General features: G+C 39.2%; 1 protein-coding gene across 1 annotated transcript in view; it reads left to right on the top strand.

Moving 5' to 3' along the window:
- The first annotated feature begins 542 nt into the window (after positions 1-542).
- LOC130361024 (hormonally up-regulated neu tumor-associated kinase homolog A-like) overlaps positions 543-27,411 on the top strand; it is a 48,933-nt gene continuing 22,064 nt past the window's right edge. The window contains exons 1-7 of the mRNA XM_056563584.1: positions 543-902; positions 6,883-7,175; positions 9,835-9,890; positions 12,084-12,222; positions 14,388-14,515; positions 18,505-18,634; positions 22,226-22,403. Coding sequence (XP_056419559.1) covers positions 543-902; positions 6,883-7,175; positions 9,835-9,890; positions 12,084-12,222; positions 14,388-14,515; positions 18,505-18,634; positions 22,226-22,403 — 1,284 coding nt within the window. The remainder of the gene's footprint in view (positions 903-6,882; positions 7,176-9,834; positions 9,891-12,083; positions 12,223-14,387; positions 14,516-18,504; positions 18,635-22,225; positions 22,404-27,411) is intronic.

Here is a 27,411-nt window from a genome sequence, read left to right on the forward strand (position 1 = left end):
ATATCTAGAGATCAGAGGGGTCTCAGCACAGAGATCCTAACGGATTGAAACTTTTGATGTGTCTGCATGACATGTCAGAAGTGTTTAGAAATGATGGTAACGCTTTAACGTAAAGTAGATTAGTTAGGCAGTTACTGACTGGTAATGTTAGATACACAAGAGCTTTGTGTGTATCTATAGGTGTACATTCAGCGCCTCCTCCCAACCACTATTACTATAATAATGCTGAATTATTACAAGCCTTCTAAATATTAGACCGATAGAGTTTTACATTTTATTTGGGGTACAGTTGGATTTTATAACCTATAATATTCAAGCAGATTGGTTGACGCACATTAGCTGCCAATGCACTTAACATTTGGTCCTCCTCTTGTACTATGTGAAAATGTGCAGTCCCTTCATGTTAATACTGGTGTAAGGTGTCACTGTAACACGCAGCCTCATGGCATTGACTGACTGTGTGTATCAGGTTTGTCTAATAATCTACAGCCTGGATGTGCTTGAACAAATCTACATGACTGTGTGCAGGGTCCATTGCAGAGATGTCTCTGCTCCTTCTTAAAGGACTGATATGCTTTTGGGGAATTACTACAAATAGCAAAGTGGTCTTCTTGTACAGCTTCCCACTGCCAAATGAAATAGTTGTACTTTATCTGATGTCAAAGATGCCTACTGCTGGAAATGCTGTTTATGATGGAACCACATTTGGTAGAATATTGGCCGAATGTGACAGATGCAGCAAAGAAATGCAACTTGTCTCCTGTCTTTCCCAGATGCCTCAAGAGACTGTGAAGAACTTTCCTCATACGAAGCGTGTTGGAAATTACTTGGTTGGAAGAATGATCAATAAAGGTTCGTTTGCAAAGGTGATGGAAGGCTTACACATTCCCACCGGGCAAAAGGTACAGCGTGTCTATACATTATAAGCAATTCATTGTGGAATCAGTACTATGGACTGTATTATTGGGATGTATCATATATGGATATTTAATACCAATATTGATTCACTTCTTGTCAGATCTAAAGAAGGTTTTCATATAAATATTATAAAAGCATAATGTGTGCAGGTTTAGTACAATAAATATGACTGGATTTGTGTTACAAAGGCATATTGTTTAATTTATAATATGCCACTTTTCTTCATTTTTTTATTTTTAATTTTTATGTGAATTATGTGACTGATGTGATATATATATATATATATATATATATATATATATATATATATATATTAGAAAAGTGCAGCACTCCTCCAGTAGAGTATGAAAAATAGGTGAATTTCTTTGCTCACATAGCAGCAATTGCTGCTATGTGAGCGAATAAAATCACCTTTTTTTCATACACTACTGGAGAAGTGCTGCGCTTTTCTACTATTTTGTATCTCATGGACTGTGATCGAGTCTGGAGCGCTTGCACCTGATGTGGACTTGGGTAAGTAGTGCTGCGTTACATATATATAGATAGATAGATAGATAGATAGATAGATAGATAAATCTACACACATGTATGTGTCTGAATGTATGTATATGAATGTATGTGTCTGAACAAACAATGACAGTAAACCATTATAATACTATCAAATACTATTGTGTACCTGTCTAACAGTTTTGTCTGTTACAATATAATAAATCATGCATATTGTTGATCAATGGACATACAGACCATTGCTAGTGCATTGAAATGTGGACACTACCTAATAGGCAGTTTTTCTTTAATATAATCTTAAGATTTTTTGTTTAAATGGTATTTTTTGCTCCTCCTTGTTACTATGTGCAGTATAGAAAAAGTTGTTAAGGAAACATGCTGGCAGTGCTTCACAGATAGTTCATGCCCTTTATATAGAGGATAGAAGGCTCAAAGAGGTGTGAAGGTGCACTACTGGAAGGGTCATTGGCTCATATAACAGTGGCATCAATATTTAAGAATGGTCAAATGGGTTGTTGTGTTGCATGGGTTCACACGGGTAGACCCAATATCCAGTATACTGTTACCTGTTATAGGAGAGACAGACAGACAGATCTAGATAGATAGATAGAAAGATAGATAGACTCTTATTGATTAACCAACATCAATCTTTAATGTGTTAATTCTTTCTCATTTTTGAACCAATGATTATGGAGTACATTAACTCTTTATTAGAAGAGTTACAAGTCTCATAATTCTTCAAATATCAGCTAACATATTCACAGTCATGAATTAATATAAAATAACTGTAAATACCCTAAATACACTAAGCATGTTTAATTTTAAGATTACCCATGGCTAATATTAGCTGTTTGTATGTTCAAATATATGGAATTTTCAAATGATCCTGACAGTTTTTATGCAAGGTTTCTATGTACTACCTATTACTAGGGGTGTCACTAACACAAGGGCAAGCCTCAGTTTTTGTGCCTGGTGCCCTGGATCTCGGTTTGACCGCCACTTTAAGTTGCATCAATGTCCTTTAGATGCAGATGCAGCTGAATTGAATGGCGGAGCTTGAAGCTGTCAGCTTTATGCTCCATCATTTATGCTGATAGGCTGCAGGACTGAGGTGCCTCCAGCCTATCAGCTGCCGGAATGAGAGCTCTTCAGCAGCCGGCGTGTCGTCACGTCTACTCAGGAAGCCCGTGCAGAGTCTTCAATCGGGCAAATCAGAAGAGAGAGAGCAGCATCCTTGGAGGGGGCACAATATGGACAAAAATACTGATTGGAGCACATCAGGGGCAGTAATCATGAGTTGGGGTAGAGTGTGGATATTAATACTGATGGGGGACATAGTGAAGCTAATCATACTGATTGAGGGGGCACAGTGTGGAAATTAGTACAGACTGAAAACACTAAGAGGCATTATTGCTGAGTGCGGGCACTGTACAGACATTAATACTAAGTGGGGCATTAAAGGGCATTATTAGAGTGGGAGCTGGCATTATACTACTTTAGGGGGAATTTTCAAAGCACCATTACTGTGTGAGAACCCACAGGCATCATTACTTGGGGGAAGGGATACAAACAGGGGGAACCAGTATTGTGGGGGCGGTAAGGAACTGCTATTTAGTGTGGGACATTAAGTGGGCACCATTACCATGTGGTATGCTAAGGTATCACTAAACTCAGTAGTATATGTAAGTATAGGCTGGAAGAAGTCCTCATGGTGGTCTGTGCCAGACTGAAAAGAGAGAAAAACTAAATGTAATCATTTTCTGCCGAGCACCAGTGTAGTATCGGTATGTGGGAACTACAGTATATGGGGACTGCATGGTGATAATATTGGTTATTTTGGAATGTGTGTTAGATATATGAGGTCTTGGTATGATCTGTCCCTTGTGTGATGAAGTATTACAGCTAAGCATTTCAGGGAGTAAGCAAAATATGTACTGTGGGGCTTGTGTCCCTGATCTTTTTAGATCCTAGCAACACCCCTGTCTATTACTTAAAGATATGCAACCCTTAAACCATATTCTGACTACTATTTTTGTTTATGTAGCATTGAACAAATTTTCATGCTGTTGTATGATCCATAGGTACACCAGACACGCCTTAGACTGTGCCATTATGTTTTTTTTTTTACATAATTACCTATAAATTCCTTATACATCCCTCTACCTACACATCTACACAAAAAACTACTCAAAATAGTCCTTGAATCATGACACCGTTTACCATGAAGAATTAGTCAAGCTACACAGTTTGAGTCTCTTGGCAACTTACTTGTGTTGAAAGGTTTTGCATCTACGATCACAGGTCTGTCATAATGGTTAACTGCATATTAAGTAGGAAATCAATCAGGGTCAATGAGTTTTAATACTAAAATACGCAATAAGGGGTCAGTCAGGCATGTCCAAGAATGTGTTCCTTCCATCTATCAAGAAGTACTCAGTAAATCAAAAGACACATGAAGCAACTAGTGTCCTGGTGCAGGGAAACCAACAGTATATCATGAACCTCATTTCTAAGTATTCTGACTGAACATACATCTTCGATAGTAATGACTGTCCACATGCCTGGCCTATTCTCAGTTCTAGCTCTTTCTTTAGGCAACTCATTTAAAGAATGAACAAAAAAATTGTACATTGGTTAATAATAATAATATAAATATAATATTTGTAATTTTAATATATCACAGTTTAGACCCACATAGTTTGCAGAAACTGAAAAAAACATTCTTAATGTAGACTATCCACTGAATTGACAATAATTCAATTTGGTCCAATGCACATCAGACAGTATTGCACAGCTTGGAAACCCTTATTAAAACTTAACTATATTTGATATACAATAAACATATTTGTGAAAAAAAAATCACATGAAGTGCACTGAAGAAAACAATTACATAATACAGCGTCACAATTGGATGTATATTTTCCAAATTGAGCTAAATCTGTTGGGGGTGTACACAACTACTACTTCTGGGTAGAAGAACACTGTCCATGATAGATCCCTGTCCCCTCTGGTTCTGGAGTGCCATTTTTACATCTGGTGGATCTGAGTAAGTGGTCCTACTTACAACAGGGTTTTCATTTTACATGGCTGACTGAGCTATCTATTATCTAGACTATGTAGAATTGTTATTGATATCATATTGATTATTTAACATAACAATTTTCCTAGTACCCCTGTCTCTTTATTTTGGCTCTACATTCTCCCCTAATAAACCCCATCTGGGGAAAATGTGTTGGGACACTATGTTGATGAAGGGTACAAGTAAGTGGGTACCTTTTGAGGTTATACAGTTAGCATTTCAAGATTCATATTACAACTCCCATATTGCACCTGATGTATATGGAGATATGTTGTATAACACTTATGATATTTGTGCCTGGGAATAGTCTGACTATTTTAGGGGATACCCATTAATTTTCTTTGATTTGAAAAATTAACATCCAAGAGTGTGCTGTATTATGTAATTGTTTTCTTTAGTGAATGTCTGTATTCAGTGTTTTTCTGTGTTGGTGTGTATTCACACTTGCTTTTCATGACTGACCAGGATTTTGCATGTTGTGTGCTTTGGTCAGCATAGGGTTAATGTTTCCAGCCAATAGGCTCCTGGGTGGGGTTATTTAGACCCCAGCTCTGCTGATATTTTATGCTGCTGATTTGCACTATGTTTCACATAGCACCTAAAGGGGTACTTCAGTGGGAAAAAAAAATATTTCATATCAACTGGCTCCAGAAAGTTAACCAGATTTGTAAATTACTTCTATTTAAAAAATCTTAACCCTTCCAGTACTTATCAGCTGCTGTATGCTCCAGAGGAAATTGTATAGTTCTTTTCAGTCTGACCACATTGCTCTCTGCTGACACCTCTGTCTGTGTTAGGAACTGTCCAGAGTAGGAGAAAATCCTCATAGCAAACCTCTCCGGCTCCGGACAATTCCTGATATGGACAGAGGTGTCAGCAGAGAGCACTGTGGCCCGAAAAAAAAAAAAAAAAAACTACTCCAGTTCCTCTGAAGCATACAACAGCTGTTGGGTACTGGAAGGATTAAGATTTTTAAAGGGATTATCCAGAAAAAAAAAACTATTTTTTATATATCATCTGGCTCCAGAAAGTTAAACAGATTTGTAAATTACTTCTATAAAAAAATCTTAATCCTTTCAGTACTTATGAACTGATGAAGTTGAGTTGTTCTTTTCTGTCTAATTGCTCTCTGATGACTCGTGTCTCCGGAACTGCCTAGTTTAGAAGCAAATCCCCATAGCAAACCTCTTCTACTCTGTGCAGTTCCCGAGATAAGCAGAGATGTCAGCAGAGACTACTGTTGTCAGACAGAAAACAACAACTCAACTTCAGCAGCTGATAATTATTGAAAGGATTAAGATTTTTTAATAGAAGTAATTTACAAATCTGTTTAACTTTCTGGAGCCAGTTGATATAAAAAATGTTGTTTTTTTCCCTGGAATACCCCTTTAAATAGAAGTAATTTACAAATCTGTTTAACTTTCTGGCACCAGTTGATTTGAAAAAAAATTATTTTCCACCGGAGTACCCCTTTAAGTCTTATGTATCCTGAGTTTAGCCATGGCTTCTTGTCCTGTATCCTTGTATTCAGATTTTAGCCTTGCTATGTTTGTACTTTGTTCGGGGGTTTTAGTGTTATATATTTAGTGTACCTTGGTTAGACCCATGTTCAGATTGTATTCTGTTATCAGTCCTGTTTAGTTCTTGTAGTCAGTCCTCTTTGGTCCCGTATTTAGTATTTCTTTTCAGAATCTGGACCCGTATTGCTCCATGTAATGGATTTTGGCTTTTGAAGTTTTTCTTGTATCTAACCAGTGTGAATTGTGTTCTCGTAATCCTGACCTGTATGGTGTCTGACCATTAGTTAAGTCCTTAATCACCTGCTTATTCTGGTCCTGTTTGGCTATGTTATATTATCCGGTTTTCCAGTCTTGTACATATTATCATGCCATTTTATATTCTTGTCTCTGGTTCCTGAACTGATTGTCAGTATGCTACATCTTGCCTTTATATTTCTGTTTGTTGGTTATTGTGTTAACCCCATGTGTTCTTGACGTCTTCACCGACCTTTCCCTTTCCTATTTCCTAATTCTTAAGTGACCTTTTTCATATTTTTCAGAATGATAAGGTAATCTGTGAACTAAGTTCCCAATTGTGGGATAATGCTTTACACAAAGAAAAATATGGTTTTCAAATTGGCCCAAAAGGTGTATTTCCAGAAAAGACAAATCTCATTTCCATGTGAACAGTTTATAGAAACAAGGGAAATGAAAACAGAAAAAGTCCTAGTTGATTCTCAAGATTCCCAAATCTAAAACAATATTTACAAGCCCCATAAAGATTTCAGATCATTACTGCATTCTGGGTTCTTTCAAGTCTAGAATACGCAATGACTAATATTTGCCTGCTCTGTATGACGTATCTGCTCTCTACTAAAGGTTGCCATGAAAGTCATTGATAAAAAGAAAGCCAAGCAAGATTCATATGTTTTAAAGAACATGAAGAGGGAGCCTCGCATTCATCAGATGATAAAACATCCAAATATCGTGCAACTTTATGAAACTCTGGAGACAGAAAACTCATACTACATGGTCATGGAACTATGTCCAGGTGGAGATCTCATGGATAAAATTTGTGAGAAAAAAAAACTGGATGAAAATGATGTAAGGAAATATACAAGACAAATCATGTCTGCAGTTGAACACCTACACTGCCATGGAATAGTTCATAGGTATAATATTATTTATTGTTACGGTACCTGATCTTTAATACTATAACTTTAAGAGAAAGTTGAATGGGTATTCCAGGTTTTTTTCTTCAGTCTTTGAGCCCATGATGACAAGTTATAATACAGTGTAATATGCTTCTATTACCTCTGTGTGCCACTGTGTGTTGTGCTGTAGTCTTTTTAAGTTACTGTTATCTCTGACCTTTCCTAACATTTCATGCAGCCAGTGACAGTATGGCATAAGTGACATGGTATCCCGGAGATATGACTATGCTGCAGGGAGTGGGCAGATAGCAGGGTGGAAGGGATTTACTGAAGTAAAGCTATCCACCCACCCACTGCAGGATAGACATGCCCTTCTGGGGACCATGTGACTTGTGACATATTGTTTCTGGCAGCATAGAATGCTGGAAAGGTCAGAGACAACAGTAAGATAAAAAAGACTTTCGCCTGTGGGTCTAGTATGCTGTTAAAGTTAGTTGTAGGATATTGGGGCATTCCATAGGAATGAATGAAGCGCATGTCGTCTCCAGCATGCACTCTTTCTTAGAGCCAGGGTCCCGTTTGGTTATCGTGGGGGTCCCAGACATCAGGGATTAAGGCACTAATCTCCTATCTTGTGGATAAGTATTTTTTTCTGGACAACCCCTTTAACCCCTTAACGCCCACGGACGTACATGTATGTCCTGGTGCGAAGGTACTTTACGGTGCTCGCATCATGCACTGCATGTCCCAGCTGCTATTAGCAGGTGGGGACCTGCCGGTAATGATGGACATCAGCGATCGTGCCATTAACCACTCAATACAGATCATGGCATCTGTGGCAATGCATTAGTTTAAGTAGATGATCGGATCGCCCGTGGTGCTGTCATGGGGATCTGATCATCTAAAATGGCGGCCGGAGGTCCCCTCACCTGGGGTCTTCTGCTCTGGTCTGAGATCGAGCCGACCAGAGCAGAAGATAGCCAATAACACTGATCAGTGCTATGCCCTATGCATAGCACTGAACAGTATTAACAATCAAGTGATAACTATAAATAGTCCCCTACAGGGGCATAAAAAGTGTAAAACAAAAGTAAAAAAACTTAAATGGGCACTGTCATGAAAACAAAAAATTGATATGTTGTAGTACTTCAGTACTACAACATATCTCTAATATACTTTAATAAAAAAAAGTGATTTTAAAACAGTTTAAAATCACTTTTAAATTCGGCCACTAGGGGTCGCCCTCCTAGTGGCCGAATGCATTCAGCAGTGACGTCACCACTGAATTTCGACTCGTTGAAGCCTGGCAACGAGTCGAAATTCAATCATTCCTGTGCTCGCTCCCGCCTGTCAATCAGACAGGCGGGAGCGAGCGCTTTGAAGGAAGAAGACGCGCGCAGGCTCGGGGACAAGGTAAAGTATTATGTTCACTGTATTATGTATACTGTTCACCTATACAGTATGCCTCCAGTTCCCCCACTACACCTCCCAGCATGCCCTGGGAGTTTTAGTGGGGAAGCCTGGAGGGACACTGTATAGGTGAACTGAGGGGGAGTGGGTTGAGCGGAGCGCCGGGGGGGGGGGGGGGGGGGGGTTGCGGGCTGCGCGCTGTGGAGGGGGTACTCTGGGTGAACTAAGAGGGAGGGGGAGTGAGTTGAGTGGCGCGACGGGCCGGGGGCGGGGGGTTTGCGGGCTGCACGGCGGGCTGCGCGGCGGGTGATGTGCTCCGGTGTTCACCTATACAGGGTGCCTCCAGTTGTTTCCCCACTACAACTCCCAGCATGCCCTGACAGCCAATAGATGTCAGGGCAAGCTGGGAGTTGCAGTGGGGAAAAAGCTGGAGGCACCCTGTATAGCTGAACTACGGGCGGAAGTGCCGTCCCCAGCAGGTATCAGTGACGTGGTGCCTGCTGGGGAAGTCTGCCTGGTAGTGAGCACACTACCAGGCAGACAAAAAAGCATTTTTAATATGTAAAAAAAAAAAATTAAAGGCAGGGAGGGGGTTAGGGATAGATGGGTAATAGGCAGGGACAGAAAAGAAAAAAAGTGATGGTGGGAGCTACCCTTTAAAAATAAAAAGTTCTATCCCATCCCCCACTAAAGATGAAAATCGTCCCTTTTTCCCATTTTACCCCCAAAAAGCAGTACAATAATAGAAAAGTATGTAGTATGTAAACATGGGTATCATTTTAATCAAATTGACCCACAGAATAAAGAAAACATGTAATTTTTACTGCAAAATATACAGTGTGAAAACAAAACCTTCCAAAATGTGCCAAATTTTCTCCCTAAAATAAATTTTTTTTGGGTTCGCCGTCCATTTTATGGTAAAATGAGATGTGTCATTACAAAGTAACATTGATCATGCAAAAAATAAGCCCTTATATGGGTCTGCAGATGGAAATATAAAAGAGTTATGGATTTTAGAAAGCGAGGAGAAAAAAATGCAAAAATAAAATTGGCTTGGGCCTTAAGGTAAAAATGGGCTTGGTCCTTAAGGGGTTAAGGGCGCATCTGCAATCTGTGGTTCACATCACAATTATCAGTATCTGCTGAGTAATACTCATCACAGGATGTTGTAATAGGATTAGCATATGTTCTGATTATATTACATTTTACAACAGATCCTTATTCCATTGATCCTCATGCAGTTATTAATTTCCTTTGTCGCACATAGGGATCTTAAAATTGAAAATTTTCTGCTGGATGAAAACGGCAACATTAAAATTGTAGGTAGGTAAAATGTATTGTTCTTGATGTAGCAATGCTATTGAACACTTGCAATACTGTTATATATATATATATATATATATATATATATATATATATGTTAGAAATGGTGACAATGATTGGTTTTCAAAAGCTTATTTATTCTCAGGGAGGGCAAAAGATAGCCCATGTGGACTAATTCCACAGAACTACTATTTTAGAAAAATTTTCAGAAGTTGTCCAACTTTTTTTTCCCTATTGGAATAGACCATTTGTAATCCTTCTCTTTGCCTTACTGTTGTTATTTCCTACAACCTTTTTTATTGCCTCAATACCCCTGGGTATCCTCCATTGTTGCTTTTCTGATATGTGCTTGATTACTTACATAAAGAACGTTCTGTTCATGTGGATGTACTTAGCAAACTAGATACTGAGCCATGAGGAGCGGAAAGGACAAGTGTGCAGTTACACAACCTGCAAGAATTCAGAGGCAGCTTCCACTGGGGTCCACCATCAGGGTGAGCTAATATACATTTAGAATTATGGGAATTTCCCAAGATCTTAGTCCAATTTAGCTTCTGAGGACTTTGCCGGAAAAATACGTCTGAATCAAGTCCACCCTTTCAGCTTACAAGACTTAGGCTGTGTTCACACATGGTCATGGAATCGCATGCATTTTTGCCAGGTTTTTACTGAAAATTACCAAAATCACTGTACAATTTTGTAATTTTTTCAGCAACTTCAGAACATTTTGGCATAAATGTGTTGATACTGTGATAGTACTATTAATAAAGCACCATTTATGACCTTAAAGATCCAATGCTAATGTCTTTATGGAAGATACCTTAAGAGACCTTGTGGAGTACATCAATAGTTCAGAGCTGATTTGACAACACTTATGGGAGTTACACAGTATAAGGCAGGTGGTTTTAGTGTTATGGCTATATTTGGTATGTTTTATATGGTGCATTATTTTTATCTCAGTCAATAAAAAAATATATGTTCAAAAAGTTCTATCAGAGCTGTCAGAAACATTTCTGTGTTAGGGTGCATGCACACCATGTTTTTGCATACAGTTCCCGTATCAGGTTTTTGATGAAAAACGGATTCCTCAAAACCTGACTATACTGTATCAAAACGTGTGTACAAATTTCAACCTGTATACGGTTAAAAAACGTATACGGTTTGAAAAATGATGTCCAGTTGCATCAGTTTTTTAAGAAAAAAACGTATACCTTTTTAACAGTCAAACAAAGACGCTTTATTTAGAAAATGCAGATAGCTGAGTACAGAGTTCGATTTCTTCAAAAAATTAACACAAGAAACGCCCTCTCGGGCAACAGTATAAATCAACATGTCAGTAATCAAGAATAGGACAATCTCGAAATCAAGTGAAAATATGCAGTAGGGAACGATAACGTACATGTAAATAAAGTACATCATATCTGTCTGTGTACATGTTCATTACACAATGCAAAAGAATAAAGTATAGTTGGCGACACTCCTCCTGGTTAGTATAATGTGAAACAATGCGTCATAGGCCGGCAATAAGAGGATGATATCCACGGGTCCCACATCACTTCAAACCTCTCCACAGTGTTCTCTCTAATTGCGGCAAGTTTCTCATTCAGCATAATGGTGTTAATTCGGTGGAGGACTGGGGGCAATGTCAGAGCGGGTCGTTTCCATTGAGAGGCTATATAAATACGCATGGCCAACAAGATATGTTGGGCCAATTTAAAGATGTGAAATGGCATCAAAACGTATACCTTTTTAACTTTTAATTCCATTTTTAATAAAGTTTCACTTTTTTGATTGAAATTCCAATAAAAAAAAACTGTGCAAAGTCGAAAACCGTATGGTGAAAACTGGATGGAACTGTACGCACATACGGTTCTGTACGGTTCCCATTGACTCCCATGTTAAAAAAAAAATGTATACGGTTTATTACGGTTTTCCACCTGGACCAAAAACGTGGTAGACTACAGTTTTGGGTAGGGGTAAGAAAACGGGCAAAACCGTATAAGATGCAAAATGGACTAAACTGGATGATGCGTTTGACATACAGTTTACAATGTTAAGTCAATGTATACAGTTTTATATACGGTTCCATACGGTTTTTAACTTGAAACCGCATACGGGAACTGTATAGCAAAAACGTGGTGTGTATGCATTATGATTAACATTAGGATTTTTTTTTTTTGTTTTTTAATATAGATTTCGGGTTAAGCAACACAATACAGTATAATGGCCTTTCCCATGAGCTACTAAATACACAGTGTGGAAGTCCTGCCTATGCTGCCCCAGAACTGTTAGCCAATAAAAAGTATGGTCCAAAAGTTGATGTCTGGTCAATGTGAGTATACATAAAATAATGATTTTTTTTTATTGCTGTTCCCTAGAGACTAGAGACACCATACAGATGTTTCAGTGACAAGTGAACCAAAATTACATTAAAGGAAAACTGTCACATGACGAAAAATGCAGGAGCCAGCGGTATGATAAACTTCCCCTTTTATTGTAATCCAAGTTAAAAACTTGGATTACTACGCAATTAGTGATTAACAGGTGTTTATCACCTGATTCACTTTGCTGGGTATAAGACATTCTACTTCTCCCAATCCCATCATGCATCTGATGAAGGGTCATATGACCTGAAACGCGCCATGTTGCTTGTCCAGGAGGTTTTATCGTTTGTATTTGAGATGTCCATGTCGAAGTTTTAACTTGGATTACAATAAAAGGGGAAGTTTATCATACCGCTGGCTCCTGCATTTTTCGTCCTGAGTTGGAGGCTTCTATTTGCTGTGTGGAGGATCAGGTGAGCTGACATTTCTTGTATATATATATATATATATATATATATGAAAATTGTCACATGTTCACTCCCACACTAACCGCAGGTACTGATGGATAGTGCGGGGGACGCTGATTCATATGATCTGTACCTTGCCCAGATCCGTCTGGCCGTTCGCCCGCAATCTTAGTTTTTCTATATATGCAAATGTGGCTGTAATTGGCACTGTGACATCAGCACCACCAGTTCACAGTGCCGCCCGCTTATGAATATTCATCCCCTCCGGCTCTCCCCGCCGCTCCTAACTGGTCTTCACTGCGCATGTCAGGAAGCCGCCCATGCGCAGTGAAGACCAGTTAGGAGTGGTGGGGAGAGGGAGAGCCGGAGGGAGGGTGGGATGAATATTCATAAGTGAGCTGCACTGCAAACAGGTGGCGCTGACATCACAGTGCCACTAGGCTACTGAAAACCCCACCTGTTACAGCCACATTTGCATATATATATAGAAAAACTAAGATTGCGGGGGAACGGCCAGACGGATCTGGCCAGACGGATCGGCACTATCCGTCAGTACCTGTGGTTAGTGTGGGAGTGAAGATGTGACAGTTTTCCTTTAAAAATTATGTCCATTGTTTTTAAGGTCCAACATTGTGTGCTAATTAAAAAAAAAAAAATCTTATCTATACACACAGATCTCTAAAATCTCATAGCACAGCAATAGAGTTACCATGCTGTAATTGTGATTTGTGCTTCGTCCTTTGGATAGCGGATAAGATATCTAAGGGGGAAGTACCCCTTTAGGGTACGTTCACACGTGTGGAGATTTGATGGACAGGATTTTCTGCTGCAGATTTCAATGTAAACTAAATGACTGAGCTCAGCTTCTAATCAGCAGTTACAAATCCTGTGCATCAAATCTGCAATCAAATACTCTTAACAGGAATTTATGAAGACCGGCATATCACAAAGTGTGCTGCCTTTCGCCACTCTGATTGATAAATAGGTGCACATCTCAATAAATCAGGCAGTTAAAGGGGTACTCCGCCCCTAGACATCTTAACCCCTATTTAAAGGATAGGGGATAAGATGTCAGATCGCGGGGGTCCCGCTTTTGGGGACCCCCGGGATCTCGGCTGCAGCACCCACCTCAACGGCTTCCGGCAATGCTGGAGGCTTCGGATCACGACCATGGGAGCGGAAGAGCGGGACGTCACGCCCCGCCCCTCAATGCAAGCCTATGGGAGGGGGCGTGACGGATCCCGACCACGCGAGCGGAAGAGCGTGATGTCACGACTCCGCCCCCATTTGACATCACGCCCCGCCCCTCAATGCAAGTCTATGGGAGGGGGCGTGACGGCTGTTGAGGTGGGTGCTGCAGCCGAGGTCCCGGGGGTCCCCAGCAGCGGAACCCCTGCGGATAGGGGATAAGATGTCTAGGGGCGGAGTACCCCTTTAAGTGCGGCATGTGCTGACCTCTGGAAATCCACGTTAGCTCATAGATTTTAGCTCCAATTTACACTACCCCTGTAGCATAAATTGTGAGAAATCCAGCATTACAGGAGGCCACACCAACTTTCACCAGCTCTGCCCACTGTTTTTCCTCTACATCTTTTGACAGTGATGAACTTCTCAGTACATCTGAACTGACTTTTAGCTTTATTTATGCAAATACCTTTACTTGCATAATTTTAGGTACATTCATTATTTGTTTTGCTCTGTTCCAGAGGTGTTTGCATGTTTGCAATGTTAACTGCGACCCTTCCTTTTGCTGTGGAACCATTCAATATAAAACAACTTCTTCAAAAAATGAAAAATGGAGACATTACTCCAATAGAACCTGACATTTCTAAAGGTATAGTAAAACATTGTATACAGGTATGAGAAAAAAACGACTAAGCTGTTCTTTGTAAGTACTATATAACCTTTTTATTTATAAGTAAATATGAACCTCACTTCACTTGTTTTATTGTAAGCACTGTTGCACTTTTCAATTTTTATTATATTTGAGATAGATTTTGCTGACTAGAATGACACCTCATTGAATGGTTTAATTGTAAGGTCTACAACACATGCATTTTTTTATATGAATAAATCTAGGACTGTATTAAGGTTTTAATTCAGTCACATTCTGAAACAAAAGCCTTTGTTGAGGTATATTGCAGAATATTGTATGTAAAAATATTGTGGTGTACCTTCCCCCAAGGCAAGCCATACCTCTGTATGAGTGTAGAGGAGGCATGTATATGGGCATTCATAAATGTTCTACTATTTTGCAAATACATTTATTAGCGATAAAGATGTTAGCTGATGGCACATAAAATATGCATCAATATTATGTTAACATTCTGTTCAAACAATAATGCAAGAAATATGCTGCTATTGGATTCAGTGGTGTCTCCAGCTTTCAAATTTTGGCAGGTGGGGGGGGGGGGGGTGTTGGTTTGTACACACTAGGGGGGGGGGGGGAGAATTATAAAAACACTACATTTATACACTGCAGCCACTATTATCTCTCTAAGCTGGGGGAAGCATGGGGGAAGTTTGAACCTGAACCTCCCATTGACTTCAGTGGCAGCTCCAGGATGTATCCATGTAGAAAAGAAGTGACGTGTCTGGCGCATCTTCTGCACCAAAAACCATGCAGATTATTGGGGAGATTTTTCAATATCTATGTAGATAAAGAGTGGTGTGGTTTCCCATAACGACCAATCAGATTGCTTCCTTAATTTTGAAGAGGCCTTTTAAAAAATGAAAGAAGGAATCTGATTGGTTGCTATGGGAAACTGCACTACTCTTCCTCTACACAGGTTTTGATAAATCTCCCCCTATGTCTATTGTCTATGTGAACATGCCCTTGAAGGGTTTTTCCAAATCATCAAGTTCTGATCCTGAGAATGCAGACACAGTTGTCCCCGGAATGAATGGTGCGGACCCTCACCTGCGTATCCACTGCTCTTATTATTACCTATGGGGCTACTGAACATTTCCAAGTTCAGTGCTCATAAATGTTTGGCAGACCCTAAATGGATGGAGCATGGACACACAGAGGCAGTCTGCACCATTCAATCTGGGGACAATTATGTCCCCATTCTGAGGATCGGTGGGGGTCCCAGCAGTCAAACCGTCACCAATCTGTTTGTTATTCCTACTGTGGATAGGGAATAAAATAATGTGATGAAAATTCTAATTTAAGCTGCTGTCTTAGCCTATAAGACAGTGTTTCCCAACCAGGGTGCTCCCAGCTGTTGCGTAACTACAACTCCCAGCAGGCCTGGACAGACAAACGAACTGCGGTTGGAAAACACTTCTATAAAGAAATCACTGACATAGCGTGGGTTGGAAGCACCCAGAGATACCCAGTGTAACTAGATGCCAGGATGACATATTACTACCGCAGTGACTAATACCATTATACTGTTATCATATAAAAACTACTATACAGAGACCAATATCACCCCTAAAAGGGACAAATAATTGCACCACACCATGACCACTACCTTTACCATCATATATTGACTGTATAATACTACCACACTAATACTGAATAAAACCCTATACACCACTAACACCACTATAGACCAGTATAACCAATAACATGACAATAGTATATAGAAGAATATCGGCACTGCTCACCCCTGTAAGCTGGACACCGCTTGAGGATAATTTATCAGCTGTGTAGATACGGTCACCTCCCGGAGGAGTGAATAGTGGTGCAAAAAGTCCCTTAAATCCAATGAACATAAATCAGAAAGTCCAGAGAGTAAGAGCGGGAATATACTCGACAGTAATTCAAAACCAACACCTTCTTTAATCCGGGACAGTAAAATCACATACAGCTGGACAATCGCAGGTACGTTCACAAGATACGAGCAACAATTGTTTTGCGCTGCTGCCTTTCCTCTTGGTGTTGGTTTTGCATTACTGGCAAGTGGAGTCCCGTTCTTGCTCTCTGCACTAACCAATAACATGGCTGGGGACACGGCAAGTGATCCGGATCCCTAGCCAAACCAGTAGGGGGGGGGGCACAGCATGTTGTAGGGGGGCCCACTCTGGCGCCCCATGGCAAAGCCACTGATTGGATTATGTGGACTGTACAAACAATGTTGAAATAAAAAATACACAGCTATGGCAGTGGCTTTTTCTGACACAACAAAAATATTGCAATCAAATGGCGAATGCATTTGTATACAAAAAGTATGCCTAATAAATCACCTCTAAAAGAGAGAAAACTTTCTTTCTATTATATACCCTGTAAAATCAATGATCAGAGTATATTCAAACATAGTTATATAGTTAATATGGTTGAAAAAAGCCGTATGTCCATCAAGTTCAACCAAGAAGATCAGACATGGAAGATCAGATACTTCAATAATGTAGAATTCAATATTCTTGCCACTAAAACCACCTGAGATGAATGGAATGGATTATTCTGTATGTCACAGAAGTTATATATATATATATATAACATAACTATAAAGGGTCTTGATCTATTTTTTGAGTTATCAGCTAAACCAGACACAACTATCTATAGATAGCACTATTTCAAATGACCAGCCTCTAGATTAAAGATAGAAGCTGAGCATTTTAAAGGGAATGTGTGAATAGAAAAGGTTTCTTTGTTTTTATGTTAACCAACTTTTTAAGAATTTTTGGTGTTTTTTAATTTTTTTATTATATATATTTTTTAAAAATAATATTATATATATATATATATATATATATATATATATATATATAATGGCCACTTGGGCTAAAACTAAGTTGAGACTTTCTGTTCTGTACATATCATTTCCCAGTAATGCCTTTCTTCTCAAGAGCACAGTTAGATGTAAGATAACTCTGGATCCACCACCATTCACAGCAGAGCGTTACATCCCCCTTCCTGTATAATGATCTCTGAAAAGGCCTTAATTTATCTGAATGGGACAGGTCCTGTCTATTCCAGTCTATGGTCAATGGGTACTGCATATCACTAAAGGCTGTTAAAAAGAGCTCAGGCCAAATGGCAGCTCCCATAATAATGTACAAAAAATATATTATAATCAGAAAATAGAAACAGATTATATGTCTCTACTCTGGAAAAAAAATCTAGGTGATACATCCCCTTTAACAGGCCAAGGTTCTGATGTGCATCCCGAGTGGGAGCGTTTAGGTTCCTGAAATCAATGGGGATTAAATCCCACTGGTTGACAGCACTTTGCATGCACTTAACGTTTATTCTTTGAGCAGATTTACCTCAATTTGTCTGGGCATTGCAGTTTATGGTAACCTAGAGCACTGATGGGTTCTCCCAATGTAGTATTTTAGGCTTGGTGTGTATGTGTGTGTGTGTGGGGGGGGGGTTGCTCTTCTCCTTACGTTATGCTTTTGTATAGTACATTTTTTGTATGCTGTATATGTGCTTAGTTTTTACGTGACAAAAATACACACCTGGACTTTTTCATTTAAAAAAAGTATGCAAGTGTGTATTTATTTGATGAATCATTGTTTAAAGAGCAATTTTAGTTAGTATCAAAGCCCTTTAAACCGGGCCAACTTGTGATGTGCAGCCTTGGCCCTCAGGCTATGTTCACACATCATTTTTTTTAGCCTCATTAAGAGCCATTAATGGCTGAACAAAGGACCAAAAATTGCTGAAAAATACTGTGAACAAATAAATTCCTGAAAATAAATGGTGTGTAAACATAGCTTTACAATAGGCTGCATGAGAGTAAGCAAGGGAGCACGATCTTTCCTTATCATGAATATATTAATCTCAATGGTATGTGTCAGTATTTGTTGGCATAACCTATTTGTCTGTATTTGTTGGCATAAATAAATAAGGTTTTATTTTCTGTCTAGGTGCTGTTCATTTAGTACATACCCTTCTCCAGCCAGATCCCCAAAAACGTCCTACTATTAAGGAAGCCATGAAAGATAAATGGCTCAATGAATCGTGGAAACCATTGGGTTCTATTTCACATAAAAACAGGTAATAATCTTATGTAGTTTTAAGGTTAGCATGTCATATTTCAGGGAATGTTCACTCTAAAATGTGTGATCTGTTTGCGGGTTGTCATTTTATCAGTTTATAATGTCCAGTGCTAAAAACATTTTATTGTCATAATGATCACATATTTATCAATTTTTTTTACAAACTACAAAGAAAAGTTTTTGGGAATTAGAGGGTCCATTACCCCCTTAAGAGCAAAAGTACGGCGCAGTGGGCAGCTACCTCACACACAACATCGTTTATGGTATGGTTGTGAAGTGAGCCATAAGCTGTTAAGCAAAATGGTTGTAAACCAATCATGATGAAGTCTGCCATTAACCCTTTAGATGCCATGAGCAATGCCGATTGTGGCATCTACAGAAAAAATGGAGGTTTGGAGGGGGTTGGGGGCTCATTAGACCAATCCCCCAAAAAATACCAAAAACCAGAATTGTTGATTTTTGATCACATCATATATCTGAAAAAGTTAACAAAAAGCTATTAAAAAATTCCATAAAAATATAAATGGTGCCGATAAAACTACAGATCATGTCACAAAAAATCTCTTACAGCCCCCTGTATGGAAAGATAAAAAAAAAAAAGTTATAGGAGTCAGAATAGAGAATTTTTTTTTTTTTACAGTAGTACAATAATAGAAAATATTGTTATCGTTTTAACTGTATTGGCTCAAAGAATGAAGATAGTTTGTCAATTTTACTGTTAAGTGGCTTAAAAATGTAACACAATTTTTTTTTTTCCTGGTACATTTTATGGTAAAATGAAATTAGTCATTACAAATAAAATTGGTCCTGTAAAAACAAGCCCTCATATCACTCTGTGGATGGAATAATGAAAGTTATGGCTCTTAAATGGTGAGAAGGAAAACATTGAAAGTATCAAAATGAAAACTGGCTGCATACGTAATGCCCAAAAAGGCCATGTTCTCAAAGGGGTACTCCACTGGAAAACATTTTTTTTAAATCAACTTGTGCCAGAAAGTAAAACAGATTTGTAAATTACTTTACTGTAAAAATCTTAATCCTTCCAGTATTTATCAGCTGCTGTTATGATCCACAAGAAGTTCTTTTCATTTTGAATTTCCTTTCTGCCTGACCACAGTGCTCTCTGCTGACACCTCTACCCATTTTAGGAACTCAGTAGGAGCAAATCCTAATAGAAAAGCTATCCTGCTCTGGACAGTTCCTAAAATGGACAGAAGTGCCAGCAGAGAGCACTGTGGTCAAGAAGAAAGGAAATTCAAAAAGAAAAGAACTTCCTGTGGAAGTAATAGAAGTAATTTACAAATCTGTTTAACTTTCTGGCACCAGTTGAATAAAAAAAAAAATGTTTTCCAGTGGAGTACCCCTTCAAGGGGTTTAAACTTTTGGTATCATAAGTTATTTTATCATAAAACATGTATACTGTAGGAATTGACCAAAAACATCTAAAAGTGAAAAGAGCCCCTTAGCTTCATTTTAGGTACGTTTCTTTTGTTCATATAAAGTAAGCCTGTTCGGTCGGTGAAAGTCTCAGTTACTTCAGTCAAAATATAAGTAGGAAAAATGGGACTAGACAAATGTGTCCCTGAAGAAATGGGTCAGGTTAACCTGTCTATATACAACAAAACAGTGGAGCAGTAAATTACCGGTTCAGTCACTTTTATTTATTTACAATGCTCTGCATGGGCTACCAATAAATTCCCACTTTTAGTAGTCTTGGAGAACCTCAACAAACTAGCCTTGAGCCATCAAAATATTTACAGGTTGTTAGAGACTCGGCTAAATTGTATGTCCTTCTTTCGCTGAATAACTCATTATCTGGAGACTTAAGGAGATAAAAAAAATATCTCCACTGCATTTTAATGTGACATTTTCCGACACATAATTTATATGGAATAATAAAACATGCCCAGGTGAGTGTTTTTATCCTGTATTTGAGAGTTGTAAATGTGGGCACAGGAAATGTTAGCAACCTGATTGTGGTCTGCTGCTGTTTATCATCATGTACAGTGCTAAATGATGGAGAACAGATTCCCTACTAGCTTTCTTAGGCCTTTGGAAAGTATTATTTTGTGAGCACGGCACTATTTCTTGTATTTGCACATTTACACTTTGGAAGTCATGAGTTCAACAGCAGGTGTTATGAGATGATAATAACCATAGAAAAGAGTCATGTTGCTTAAATGTTTGGGTTTAAATGCAGGAAATCGTAAAAAACATGTTGTTTTCATAACACCTTGTTACTCGCAAAGCGTGATATAATAAAAGACACAAAGTAAAACTGAATGGCCGTGCTTTAGAGGATTGCTTGAGGTGGCAAGGGCAACATTAGCCGAAAAGAAAGAAAATAAAGCAACTACATGAAGGAGAAAGGCACAGGGAACAATAATAAATTGATTGTTATCATTACCACCTAGCAATCCCAGTAGTTTTCTAACCTTTGCAGAAAACATTGTAAAAGGGGGGATTATATTTTGCAGAAATAAATATAATTTAACTACTTCAAACTAAACCTTCCAATGCCCATTGTAATAATTTAATCTCAACAATAGGATTAAGATAAAAGCTTTATGAACAGCTGTATTCATCTTCCTATCCTTGTCCTTAAAGGGGTACTCCACTGGCCAGCATTTGGAACATTTAGTTGCGGACGCCACGCCCCCTCCCATAGATTTGCATTGAGGGGGCGTGGTGTGACATCAGGAGGGGGTGTGGCCGACCCCCACAGTGTACACACAGCGTTCGGAACTAAATGTTCCGAACACTGGCCAGTGGAGTAACCCTTTAATAGATAAAGCCTAAAAACACAGACATGTTTACTTCTTCTACTTTATATTGGTTTTGTAATATATATAAAAAAAATACATAAAATGATCATAATAAATACTACTGCAGTCAGTGTAATAAAAAGACAGAAATAATACTTTGTGGTTGGACAACACTTGAATTTCTAGATAGCACCAGATATGGCAAGGTATATTAGAAATGGTGCCAGTTTTGATGTTTGCATTAGACTGGCACCTGATATAATACTTTTAATTAGACTTTGACACCTGGTAAAGCTTCGTAAAGTAGACTTCACATTGTATTTGACTGTGCACATTAGACTCGGCACCAGACATGGATTTAAATATTATTTTTCACACCTGATTTGGCTCTATAAACTATACTGACTTCTGGATATGGCTTGAATTTTATTTTTGGCCTTAGATCAGGTTCTGCATTGCTAGGTAGCACTCTTCATATTACACTTGATACTTGATACAGCCTGCTATATTATAAACAGGGCCAAATATAGCGTAATATACATTATAGTTAATGAAATAAAGATCTGTATATGATTATTGCTGCTGGCCTTTTGACAATTTTACTAGTTTGGCAGCAGTTTATGGCTCATATTTATGTTCCAGGTACTATGAATGGTACTGAAAATTATAATAGGTACTTTTTTGACTTGTGTAATTGTATTTAATGTTCAAGCCTTTTTTTCTCCTTCATTCATTGCTTTATACCAAAATGTGGTGAACAGATAACTAACAATCTAATTTTAACATGTAATTTCCATAATTTATTATGCATTTGTGTATTACAGACTTCGTCCTGATGAGTTAAATTCTGTTGTTTTGAAGTATATGAGTACTACCATGAATATCCTAATTTCTGAAATGACCAATATTATCGTAAATAACAAGCCATCACCAACATTGGCATCCTATTGTTTACTTTTGAAAAGGATTAACAAACATCAAATGGAGTTTGAATTCACAAAGGTGAAATACTTTTGTTACATATTTATATAGTAAAGTAGTTAAAGTTTTACTCCGGTGGGAAAAAAAAAAAAAAGCATTTTTAAACCAACTTGTGCCAGAAAGTTAAACAGATTTGTAAATTACTTCTATTTAAAAATCTTAATCCTTCCAGTACTTATCAGCAGCTGTAAGCTCCAGTGGAAGTTCTTTTCTTTTTGATTTCCTTTTCTGTCTGACCACAGTACTCTCTGCTGACACCTCTGTCCATGTTAGGAACTGTCCAGAGTAGGAGCAAATCCCCATAGAAAACCTATCCTGCGCTGGACAGTTCCGGAAATGGACAGAAGTGTCAGCAGAGAGTGCCATGGTCAGACTGAAAAGAAATTAAAAAAGAAAAAAACTGCCTCTGGAGCATACAGCATCTGATAATTACTGGAAGGATTAAGATTTTAAAATTTTTAACCTCTTAAGGACCAAGGATGTACTGATTCGTCCTGAGTCATTTCCATTTCTATAACGCGGGGCCACGGCGTCATAGTGGGTCGTGCCCGGCCTCTAACAACGGCCGAGACCCGTGGCTAATAGCGCGCAGCACTGATCGCGGTGACGTGCACTAGTAAACCTTTAGACGCGGCATTCAAAGTTTAATGCCGCGTCTAAAGTGAAAGTAAAACAATGCCGGTTAGCTCAGGGAGCTGTTCGGGATTGCTGCGGTATCCCGAACAGCTTACAAGACAGCCGGAGGATCCCTACCTGCCTCCATGCTGTCCGATCGCCGAATGACAGCTCAGTGCCTGAGATCCAGGCATGAGCAGTCAAGCAGCAGAATCATTGATCAATGTAAATTAATGGTTTCCTATGAAAAACCACTGATCAATGTAAAAGATCAGTGTGTGCAATGTTATAGGTCCCTATGGGAGCTATAATATTGCAAAAAAAAAGGGAAAAAAAAGTGAATAAAGATCATTTAACCCCTCCCCTAATAAAAGTTTGAATCACCCCCCTTTTCCCATAAAAAAAAAACTGTGTAAATAAAAATAAACATATGTGGTATCGCCACGTGCGGAAATGTCAGAATTATAAAAATATATAATTAATATATATAATTAATCCGCACGGTCAATGGCAAAAAAATTCCAAAGTCCAAAATAGTGTATTTTTGGTCACTTTTTATATAATGAAAAAATGAATAAAAAGCGATGAGCCCTCATACCGCCCCATACGTGGAAAAATAAAAAAGTTACAGGGGTCAGAAGATGACAATCTTAAACGTATACATTTTCCTGCATGTAGTTATGATTTTTTTCAGAAGTACGACAAAATCCAACCTATATAAGTAGGGTATCATTTATACACTCTGGATATCCATTTCCCAAGGGTGGGAGTTATTTAAGAATTTCAAAGTCTAGAGAGTAAAACACTATCTGAAGAAAGTTGAATTCTGATGAGAGTCATAGGGGGAGATTTATTAAAACCTGTGTAGAGGAAGAGTTGACCAATTGACCATTTTTCACAGGTCTCCTTTTTACCGAAAAATGTACGGCGTAGAAACATAAGCCCCCAGAATTTACAAAATTGCGTTTTTTTTTCAATTTTGTGTCACAATTATTTTTTTTTCCGTTTCGCTGTAGATTTTTGGGTAAAATGACTGATGTCATTACAAAGTAGAATTGGTGGCGCAAACAATAAGCCATCATATGGATTTTTTTGTACAAAATTTAAAGAGTTATGATCTTTTACAGGTAAGGAGGAAAAAATTAAAGTGCAAAGACAGAAAAACCCCTGGTCCGTAGAAGTAATTTACAAATCTGTTGATTAAAAAAAAAAATGTTTTCCACCGGAGTACCCCTTTAATGTTGATCACAAATTACGCAATTCTGTTTTTCTACATTTATTTGTATAGTTTGAAAATTATCCTTCAACTCACTGTAGCCTCTTTTACACTCTTCATTCTTTTCTCATACCATGTCTTTATGTGCATTCCATGGATTACCTATAGTTTTCCATGACCATTCTGTTATTTTACATTTCTTCTTTGGGTACTAGAGAAGTTTTGAACACTTGCTGTTAATTACCCTTCAATAAAATCTGACACTCTTGTGTTAAGGGTGTGATGAGGGCAGATGTAATTACCCTAGGGGCAGATGGCATTGACCCCTTGTGTTCATGATGCCAGGGCGTGGTTTATCCTCCACACCACCCGAAGGTATACCACTGGATCCTGGGCTAGGCACGAGGGCAAATAATGGCTCTGACGCCAAGTTACGGAACAACAGCAGCTTTACTGAGTCAGACAGACGTAACAGTCTATACAGCTTGGCTAGGCCCAAGGAGGTGACCAGTGACTTCAGAGACCACAGGGCTTGCTGGAACTTATAGTGGACTTGGACAAATTGATGCAGGGCCACGCTGACTTGAGACAGACTTGACTTGGACTGATGACTGAGATTGACTGTGACAAGACTTCACCGCGTTTGTAGCTACCCAGGTTTTGACTTTCACCTATGGGGCAGTAGACTTTGAGCCTTCTTAGGACACCAGACACTTTCTCCCGACTTGACCTCACTGTAGCTCAGCAAAGACTCAAAGAGACTGAACTAGCTCCACCCAGGGTTTATATGAGGGAGACTCTTGAGGGGTCCCTGTAGGTCACATGTCACTGGAATCCTCCTTGGTTACAATGCATAGCAACATTTTTTAGAGGCATATAACAATATATGTACATAAAACCATATAAGTAAGGGTACAGGGATGCAACTCCTCTACTGGGCTACCTCAAACTCCCCCTCGTAACAACAGCCGCCCTCGGCGCCAAGTCCTGGAGGACGGATGACATGAAGTGGCAACTGGAGCCTGGTGATAGCAATGAACAGTTCCTGGGGCATTTCAAGGCAATGTCCTTCTGAGGGCTGGGGAATAAACAACTGGGGAAGAATCCATGTGGCATTTCTCTTAACGTCCATACATGCTCAATTGATGAGGGTATGAATAACTGGGATAATGATATAAACATCTGAGATTTTTAGGACTTACAACTGCATGCTGGAGAATGAGGATAAACGTGGATAGGGTTGCCGGAGGCTTTCTACCTGAATGACTTTTGTTGCTGGGGCCCTTCGGCTATAACTACTTCTCCCCAGAACATTATACAAATAGCAAATACACATTATCTGACAAAACACAACAATATTACCTATACACATAGTAGCTCTGTCTCTGTACATGTTTACATAGGCTTCAAGGAGAACTCTGGCCAGTAGAGCACCCTGTACACGATGGACAGGAAAATAGTTAGACATTAGATATGACTAGGGATGAGCAAATCAAATTTTACAAATCTGAATTCGTTACGAATTTCAGGAAAAAATAGATTGCTTCATTAAACTCCATTTAGTGCGGTACAGGCTCCAGGGCATCTAAAATGGCAGATCCACATGTGAGGACTAGGGGCAAGGAATCCTGGGAAGGCAGGAACAAGGGTTGGCAGGATGACCCTGAATCACATGCAGCATGCAGCCTACCAGCAGCTAGTCACCCCTGTGATTTCACAGCCCTATATAATCGGCAGCCATATTGCGGCCGGTCACTTCAGCCTTTCACTGCGGAGAGATAGATAGGGACAGACAGCGCTGTGTGGTGCACGGAAAAGCTTTTTTCCAGCAGCAATTCACCTTCTAGTCAAGTCAGCATTCTGTTGCAGAGAGAGTGACAGAGAGCAGTGTGTGTTTCACAGAAAAGCATTCTTACTGCAGTGATTCACCTCCCAGTCACTATCTACAGCATTCTATTACAGAGAGGGACAGAGAGCAATGTATTGCACAGTGTGTTTCACAGAACAGCAGCAATTCAGCTCAAGCACAAATCCTGCCTAGAAGCACTGATAGGGAAGGGAATGAGATTGAGAGAGAAGGTGCAATTTTGGGTGTAGTACTGCTGGTGCGTACTGTTGGTGTTGTGCACAAATACTTTTTTAAGCAAACTGTAGCGCATATTTCTCCCCTCATAAGTGCATACCACATACGTACATCTCAGTGGTGTACTATTTTGTTCCTTTTAAAGTCTCAAGGGCCTAGATACTGTTAAAGGCTAGGCAAAAGTACTCACCGGCTGGTGTTGTACACAAATACTTTTTTAAGCATACTGTAGTGCATCCCCCCCCCCTCATAAGTGCATACCACAGGCGTACATCTAAGTGGTGTACTATTTTGTTTCTTTTAAAGTCTCAAGGGCCAAGATACTGTGAAAGGCCAGGCAAAAGTACTCACCGGCTGGTGTTGTACACAAATACTTTTTTAAGCATACTGTTGCGCATTTTTATCCCCTCATAAGTGCATACCACATGCATACATCTAAGTGGTGTACTATTTTGTTCCTGTTAAAGTCTCAAGGGCCTAGATACTGTGAAAGGCCAGGCATAGGTACTCAACAGCTGGTGTTGTACACAAATATTTTTTTAAGCGTACTGTAGCACATTTTTCTCCCCTCATAAGTGTATACTCCATACGTACATCTAAGTGGTGTACTATGTTGTTTCTGTTAAAGTCTCAAGGGCCTAGATACTGTGAAAGGCCAGGCAAAAGTACTCACCGGCTGGTGTTGTACACAAATACTTATTTAAGCGTATACTGTAACGCATTTTTCTCCCCTCATAAGTGCATATCACATACGTGCATCTAAGTGGTGTACTATTTTGTACCTGTTAAAGTCTCAAGGGCCTAGATACTGTGAAAGGTCAGGCAAAAGTACTCACAGGGCTGGTGTTGTACACAAATACTTTTTTAATCGTAGTGGAGTGTATTGTACTCCCCTCATATATGCACTAAGTATGTCAGGCAGAGAAGTGCCAGGACGTGCACAGAGGAGTGGCAGAGGTCTAAATTCATCAGGCTGAGGTCGAAGCAGACTAGGGGCGAGTGACAGCAGGAGTCGCAGCGAGAGGCCTGAGCTCCCGTATCAGCTAGCGGTCGTGTCTCGTCCAGCAACCCATCTGCTGTCATCGATTGGTTAACATGGTTATCCACTTCATCAC

This window comes from Hyla sarda, chromosome 3 (assembly GCF_029499605.1).
Source record: "Hyla sarda isolate aHylSar1 chromosome 3, aHylSar1.hap1, whole genome shotgun sequence".
Lineage (NCBI taxonomy): Eukaryota > Metazoa > Chordata > Amphibia > Anura > Hylidae > Hyla > Hyla sarda.